Source organism: Phalacrocorax aristotelis, chromosome 2 (assembly GCF_949628215.1).
Source record: "Phalacrocorax aristotelis chromosome 2, bGulAri2.1, whole genome shotgun sequence".
In the NCBI taxonomy this organism is placed as follows: Eukaryota; Metazoa; Chordata; class Aves; order Suliformes; family Phalacrocoracidae; genus Phalacrocorax; species Phalacrocorax aristotelis.
In genome coordinates, this window is record NC_134277.1 from 77,330,178 (window position 1) to 77,338,601 (window position 8,424).

General features: G+C 48.3%; 1 protein-coding gene across 2 annotated transcripts in view; it reads right to left on the bottom strand.

Moving 5' to 3' along the window:
• TNFRSF11A (TNF receptor superfamily member 11a) overlaps nt 1–7,490 on the bottom strand; it is a 28,746-nt gene extending 21,256 nt beyond the window's left edge. For both annotated transcript variants that reach the window (XM_075084202.1, XM_075084201.1), the window contains exon 1: nt 7,165–7,490. In XM_075084202.1, coding sequence (XP_074940303.1) covers nt 7,165–7,221 — 57 coding nt within the window. In that variant the 5' untranslated portion in view covers nt 7,222–7,490. The remainder of the gene's footprint in view (nt 1–7,164) is intronic.
• Between the last annotated feature and the right edge of the window lie 934 nt (nt 7,491–8,424).

Below are 8,424 nucleotides of genomic sequence, written 5' to 3' on the forward strand. Positions count from 1 at the left end.
GGGCTGAAAACTTGCCATCACCTGCACAGCGTTCATAATTCAGAGACAAAGGCATCTTCTCGCAACAACCAAAAGGGTAGACCTAACATTTCCATCGACTGGGCGGTCGGGTGTACCTGCACGTTGCCTGCTTGGTCTGCACTTCACTGCAAAACGTACTGCTTTAACCTATGTGTCCTCACTGCCACAGTAATTCAAAGATTAATAGCTACTAGGTAGAATATTCTAAAGATGAATCAGAGAGACCCAAAAGCCAACAAAACCAAAATATTTAACAAAAAGGTTTGACAGCAAGACCGCAGCTCGTAACAAGCAGAAATAAAAACTGAAGTATAATGATGTTACCAAAGCTAATACCTTGGTGTGCTTGTGAGAAGGCCTGCAAGGGCAAATCCCTTCTAGATTAAGCAGGTGCAATAGTATCGCTCCACAGGAAAGCTTAGCAGTCTCACTGCTCCAGGTACAGTCTCAATGACTCGCCATGAGTAACTCTACACCCATTCATGCTTAATTAAAATAATAATAATAAAAAGGCACTAAAGACAAAATCATTTATGGGGAGCACGCTCCTCTTCCATTTTAGTTCAGCAGATTATTTTTCCATGCCTCGTCAACTGAAGGTGAGTCTTAATGAAGAAATAACCAGGAGAGATTTCTTGGGCTGGGCTATTTCTGGACTCCAGAGGTCAATGGGGACTTTCTATGCTTAAAAAAATCTGTATATTTATGTACCTTTCCTGCCATCATGCCCCCGGAGTGGAGCATAATGTATTAATCTCTTATGGTGTGAGGGCGAGATGCTGCAATCCTAGCTGAGTTGCCAGGGAGAACAAGAAAGCTTGTCGAGAAGAGGGGAAGCCTGCTTTCACCACCTGACACCCTGCTTTGGTTTCCTTCTCCTGGATTTTAGCATCCCACGTGGAACAAATGCTGAATATTCTGCAGGCAGAAATACAAAGGGTAGCAGCAGGGTTGTAGCCCTTACTTTGGATGACGGCCCTGTAGAGGGGATGCATGTAACACCCACAGACCGTTCTGCCTTGGTGTGAGCTATAGTAAGAATTGCATGCTCAGATCTGCACCTTCTTAATCATGAAGGAATTGCTGCCTTTAGTAAAGGGCTCAGGTCTGGGCTGAGAATTGGTTCGTTTACTCTTTAGGTGTCACCCCAAGGAAGCAGCTCGGCCGAGGACCGTGGGCCAGTCAAGTCGGTGGAAATATTCCTCCCTGATTTGAACAGGCTTTGGCTCATTTCCATAAGCGGCCTGTTTTACTACATGTGGTATTGCAGGGAAGAATTTTTTTTCCTGTGAGAGCAGATTCAAAGAATCATCTTGTGGCTCTTGCTACTGAACAATGAAAAGTTACTGAAGAACATGATGTTCGTAAGGCAAAACTATTTGCTGTGGCAAAATAACATGCTCAAAATAGATACCCTTGTGTGCTACATAAGCAATTTTTAGGACTTTATATGAACCTAGTAGCACATTTTTCCCTATCTGTATTCCAGATTAATGGGTTGTCTAACACAATTTCGCAGTATTTTTTTTCCACATAAGATTTTTTTTTCCTTTCCCTCCACTTTGACCACTGACTAAATATATTCTGCACCCATCTGCAGTCACAAATGTTGTTCTTTGTCATTCCTGAACAGATCCTATATACTATTTTTTTCTTTTGGAGTAGCCACAAAGTGGTGAGGGTGAATGACCTCATTTTTTTTTCCCCCCCCTTCTTGGCTAATTGGCTCTTGCAGGGTGGATTAAACCGGCCAGCTTGGCTTTTTTACCGAACACAGCCTTTCCTGGTCTCTTTTATCTAGATTTTAAGAGGGGAGCAGCCAGTGGGTTGAGGCAGCTCTAGGTCTCAGCTCTCTGCCTGCCTCCTGCGCTGCCATCCTCCACTGCAGCCCCCACCCCTCCGTCAGGGACACCACCGGGAAGAGGCAAGGAGCCAACAAGAACACATTTGGACAAATGGCATGGGGAACGTGCTTCCACCGTGGGGACGCTGGCGGGGTCATGGGCAGAAGAGGACCCGGGGAATAAGGGTGAGGGTTGAATGCTGCAGCCTGCATGATGGCAGCTGGCTGGGGGGACATACTCGCTCCCTTCCTGGGCCCACACAGGCAGACCTCCCTGTGATTTCAGTGGGAAACGGATGGGGATCTATCCTGCGGTGATTAATGACTCTGGCTTTGTTTGCAGCCACGGCATCCTAAGCGCTGTACAAACACCAAAGAAAGCCAAGCCCTCAGCGGGAGAACTCACACCCTGAAAAGGCAAACAAAAGAGGTAGCCGAGGGAAGCACTGCAATGAGCAGCTGAGGTGCCTGCATAGGTATAGGACAAAACCAGGATGTCCTGGAGCACCAGGTGTAAGTCAGTATTGCTCCTCTGCTGCAGTGCCGAGCCCTTGGCAAGGTGCTGCATCACAAATACGACTGCATTCTGTGGTGATACACAAAAACAAAAAAAAAAAAATCAGGAAACTTGCATTTCCCCAGAGCTGAAGCGTCACACCAAACCCTGCCACGGAGCAGACACAACCCTGGGTGCCAGCGCAGCTTGCAGAGCAGGACTCTTCTGCAGGCTGCCCGGCAACTCAGCCATTGCTGCTAGTGGAGATACAAGAAGTCTTCTACTACATGAACTTTGGACCATTTTCAAAGAAGAGTAAGAGATAAAAAGGGACAAGTTCTTGCAGGCAGGCTATTGTGTTGTACAGACTGAGGCCTACCCAAGTCCATAGTGCAACTTGGTTAAACAGCACTTAATTTTTATATTGCATTTATAACACACAAATATTTCCTTTTGTGTTTTCTATCAGTAATAACAAACCATTCTCAGAGCAGCTGCTTCTCCATGCAGGCCACGCCAACCAACCCGCACTTAAACCAGAGGGTGAGCAGCTGCAGCAGAAGCCAGCGCTGCCTCGCAAGTTGAATTTCCATTGAAAGGAAGGGGCAGCCTACGCAAGAAGCACAGTTGCAGCTGAGGACGTGATGAACCAGCCATCTCCATTTCCCACTTGCCCCCACTGCCTGCCTCTAGTAAGCTAAACCAGCATCTGTAGCAACTGCCCCCTCCGAGCGTCCAGCAGCCTTTGCACTGCAGAGCAGCCCCTTGTAGCACGGGGCGTGGGATGGAAGGAGGTCTGGACTCCGCAGTCACAGCACATGGTGGTAGGAACCCTCCTGGCTCTGGTCACCGCTAACGCCTCCCGGAGACCCGGCCATGCGGAGAGGAAGCTGGCGGGGAGGAGCAGCAGGACAGCCTTGTGACAGGGGTTACCTTTTTGTTGTGTCTGCACGTGCACCTAGTGCAGCAGGGTCTTCCGCCACTTGAACCCCAAGGGACAGACAGATAAGCATAGCAAAGTGTTCCAAATACGATTCCCCTAAACAGCGTTAAGGTATAAATGACAGAGGGCACCACTTTTTTTCCTATGGTGTAGTTATACATGCGTCCCTTTTACTCTCTGCATTGGTTCTTGCAGAGCCATCAAATTACGTCCCACTTTTCTGAGCTTGAGGGTGCTTGGGATGACAGTAACAGGCAAGAGGACAGATCCTTATGGCCACAGTTAATCTTTCTGCTTGGCCTGCATTTTTTTTTTCTTCTGGCACAGTGTGAAGGAAGCTCTGTGCCATAAATCTCGTTGGTCAGTACCCATGAGATGGCTGATAAGCTTTTGAGTTTTACTGACTTGTGAAATGTGGTGAAGGTTTGTTTTGGTCCCGTTTGTGGGACAGAAGAAATTACATCAGGAAGATGATGCTTAACGTGAAAAGAGAAGCGGCAGAGGTTTCTTAAATTGTGGATTGGTTCCGTTTTATATGCATTATATTCCTTTTATATGAGGTGCTATAAGATTTTCACATGTTCTGGGTGGGGGAAACTGCAAAGCAATGAAAACTTTCCAGTTTTCCTTGCAGGAACCATTCCTGCAAGGGCATTTTGACAAGTGAACTAATTGAATTACAGTAACTTTGAAACGCATGCTGTTAACAAAAGAATAAATCCAGGAGTTTAAATTAGATATTTTGGAAGTTTTGCTCTACTGAGTGATTCCTTTGGCCCTGTTAAGAACAGGAATACTGGACCAGGAAAGACCATGATATAACACAGCATGGACATTTTTGTGCTCTTTTTCCCCCTCTCATCATAAAGACTGTGTATTTTAGGAAGTTGGAAGATAATCTATATTTGGGCCAAAATTCTTCTATATTACAAAGAATTCCAGACACTTGCAGTGAGCAAACTTTCCCCATAAAGTAAATATTACGGAGTAGTGGAAGAACCCATCCCATTGCCACAAAAGGAAAGAAGAGTCCTTGGTGTTAAACCAGGCAACTGGTTTATTGAATATTTGCAAATGCACAGTCTCACAGGCTTTAACTCCCATCTGATAGAAACATTTGCGCTCTTCACCAATGTTAAGCAAGGAAAGGGATGTGACTATTCTGTGCAAAGAAGCTGAGCAGATCATGCCTCAGAAAGCAAATTACCATGTCCCCTGACAGGCGCACACAACGAATCACTTGGAAAGATCATCTTGCGGCTGAAGCACAAGACAAGGACTGATCTCTGCTCCCAGCAGTTCTGCTCCACGCTCGATGTGTGACCTAGAGCAAGTCACGAATTCTCTGTTCCTGTTTCCTTTTTGGTAAAAATGGTGTCGATGATAATGTCTATTCTCAGCAGAATGATGAGTACTCATTAGCTTACCTTTCCAAGTGTTTCGCATTCTTTGCAGGAAATACATTGCAAATATCACTGCCCTACCACTACACCACTGTATTATTGACTCTAAACTAATACAAGCGCATCAGACAAACTTCAGGCCTACCACACTTATTCTCACAATTTGTTCCATCAGAAAAAAGCACTCTCGCAAGAAACCACTGTTCAAATTAGTCAAGCAAAGGAGAACCTGAAAGGCTGGCTGGGAGCAGCATCTCTCCAGGCTTGCCTTGCTTTCACGTTCTTGACTTGCAGGTGCTGCTCACGGTTGCAGACGGGATATTAGATTAACTGGCTTTTTGACAAAGTGTGGCTTCTCCTGTGTAAACTTACACTACAGCTTTTTTGGAACCCCCTACTATTTTGTACTGCTACTTGTCCAAGGCATTGGCTATGGAAAATTGCTCCCTCTGCAACCGCTTACAGACTCTGAATTAAGCATGCGTTGAAAGTGGAAAGACTTTACACATCAGCCCCAAATAAATACAAGTTCCCTGTTTTGCATCCTCTGAAAGGCTCTGAATTGAGAGGGGAGAAATAACGAGGAGCTCCTCCTGGCTCCTACATCAGAGTACCTGAAACACGCTGGGAGCTATAGCATGGAAACATGAATTTCCAAGGTTTGGTCAAGAGTTGAGCAGGTCCCAGGCAATGAGGAGATTCCAAAGGGAACAACTGCCCCAAACCCAGACAGCTCCGGGAAGAAGCAAATATGTCATGGTTAGTGACCCGGAGCAAAGGTACAAAGAACATCACGCTGCACCGATCGGAGTCCTGAACACTGGGGCAGGAAAAAAAAAGAAGACAGATACAGAGGATACTGAGGAACGGGGCAAACCACCTGAAAGCTATGATGTAAAAATCACTTTTGAAATATGCAGGCTTATTCAGATACATATGGAGGACACCTGGAAAGCAGCAGTTTAAGAGACGCCTAAGGAGTGAGGGTGGACAGAACAAAACACATGTTTTAGAGGGGAAGAGAGGCCTGTGTGGTTTTAGGCAACATATTTAGGACCAGGGATCCAGAGGAAAGGCTCTCAGGACTATGCGGTCAGACATTAAATTGTAAGCTGTAGACAGCAGAGGGTTTTGGTTTTTTTTTTTTTGTTTTTTTTTTTTATTATTCTTTTTTTTGTCTTGAAGCTGCACCTTGCTCTCAGGGAACCCCGGGGTAATCACCCAGTTGTAGCACTACGTTGCTTCAAATGACACAACTAATCAAGAATAATGAGACACACAGAAATTCTAGGAGTTCAAATGAAAGAAATACAAATGGTAGCAAGGCTGCCAAACATTGATTAATGGAGGAAATAAAGCGGCTGTATAACATGGGATTTGCAAACAGCCTGCCAGTCTGGAAGGGTCTAAATAAGCTGAAGGGAGAGGAATCATTTTTAAGCTGTATAATTAGAAAAAGCAAAGCAAGATTCTGCAAATTTAAACTACTGGAGGAAACCCAACGTACACCATTCACAAGGCTCAGCAAGAGCTGACTGTAGAAAATGGTCTTTCTGAAAACAGGGGAAGACCAGCAATGATCCCAACTGTAAAACACGCTGACCATTAGCCACCTGGCATCGCACGAAGCTGCAAAAAGAACATGCTTTTTTTGCAAACAACCACAGAGCCAAACCTCGCTCAGATCTTTCCCCTTGAAAGGAAAGGGCTGACCTTTTGGGGCAGCTGACCTGGGATGGGAGTTTGGTTCCTGGCTCTGTCATGAGCGGCACAAGAACCTCCAAGCCAGTCACGTAGCCGGTCTGGCCTCAGACTTCCACCTGTGGACCTGGGGTCACAGTGCCGCCCCACCTCCTGGGGCCGCCCAGGGGTTGCCTACATTTGGGGTGGCAGGGTGGTCAGAGCACGAGGGGGACTGCACCCCTCCGGGGGAGGCCGAAAAGCTGTAGCTGGGCTGTGAAAACCATACGCACTCACCCCACGTCTGAGGGACAAGCGTGCTCATGCTCTCTTAAATAAATCTGTTCGGTAGGGTGGAGTCTGCCTTATTTTTACTCTACATGCAAATTATATCCCTCAACAACTTTGCTGCAAATATTTTCTGGTTTCTCACACCCTGCCCTGGGCAGGAGCAGGCTGTTTTCCCTGCAGATCCTCTGGTTTCCTTTGGAGCTTTGGGTTTGGGCACTTTTGATTTTAAAGAAGCGAGAGAAGCTTGTGAGACAGGGCGAGCTGCAGGGAAAAAACAAAACCAAAACCCAACCAACCAGAGGGGAAAAAAAAGGCAGGCGAAGCTGTTCTGCTAAACCTCGCTCTGCGAGTGCCGGCAGTGCAAGATACCGCAGGCTCCAACTTCACCACCTCCTCTAAGCAACAGGCGACGAAACAAACCTCCCCCGGTGAGATGCGACACTCGCCTTCCCCCTCCTCTGGCTCAGCCCTGGCAGCACAATCTTACCTGTTTGCCAGCTGCAGCGAGGCAAAGAAGGAACCAGCAGCCTGACGGGACGGGCATGTCTGGGTGTCCGTCTCTGCCTCCTCCTGTGGCTCCTTTTCCTGCCACCGAAGAGAAACTAGATCCTTCCAGCCAAGCCCCCGTGCCCCGGCAGCAGAGCGAGGCACATTTGAGCTAGCTACTTCTCTTTCTTCCTTTCCTTCCTCTCAGCTACACAAGGGGAGAAGAGAGAAGAAGAAGAGGAGAAAAAAAAAAAAAAAAAAAGCGCCTGGCTGTAGTTCCCACAGCATTTCCTCAGACTTGACATGCAGGGTTTTTTTTTTCCCCCCCTCTTCTTGTCCCTCCCTTTCCTTTCTCCACCCCCTTTTACAAGAAGTTTAGTCACCATGCCCACATCCCTCCTCCTGCCGATGGGGACTGCTTTCCCGGTCCTTCTCAGCAGGGCCATCCATCCACCTGCCTCCCACCCTCTGCACCCTCCCTTCCCAGCCCTCCTCTTACCTGGCACCTTCCCTCGCCGTGCATCTGCCCCCTGATCGCCTTCTCCTCCTCGCTGCTTCTGGATATTGCCTTATGCTGTCAGAGGACATCTTAGGCCTCGGCCATGCCTCAGAAGGCCTCCCACCTCGCTCTCTTGTCCGCCCTGGCATAGTTGCCCTCCTGGCAGCACCTGCCCCTGGCACTGGCTAAAGCCTCCTGTCCCATCCCATCCCCTGTCCCGTCCCTGCTCCCATGAAACAGCCCTATGCGTGCCAGCCTCTGCGTTTTGGTGCAGCTCAAGGCACCCCCAAGTACTTTGCTTTGGCTGATGGCAGGAGCTGGCAGGTGGGATTGCTGCCGGGGGAAGGAAAAGTGGAAGATGTGCTTCAGAAGCTCTCCTAAAACACGCCGCGCCGTGCATGGGGTCAGTCCCTGGCACTTGACTTGGGACAGTGAGTGCAAAGCGGCCTCCCGCTCCCCCAAAACACAGGCATGGCCCACACCGCCAACCCAGCAGCAACCGCCTTGCCCGGCAAAAGAGCACTGCAGCTGGTGGCATGCTGTCCAAACGCGGGCAGAGCTCGCGACGCCCCTTGACTTGTGAAGGGCACAGGACTCCTTGGCTGTGGGGCAGGCCAGGGTAGCGCCAATTGGCAGTGCCGGTTTACGGGGTCTGAGGATGTGGCAGAGCCGACCGTGTCGTTACAACACCTTCCCTGCCTCCCCGTGCTCACAGGCCGCTGTGAAATAAGCCGGGAGCATGCTTCTGACTTGAGCAAATAA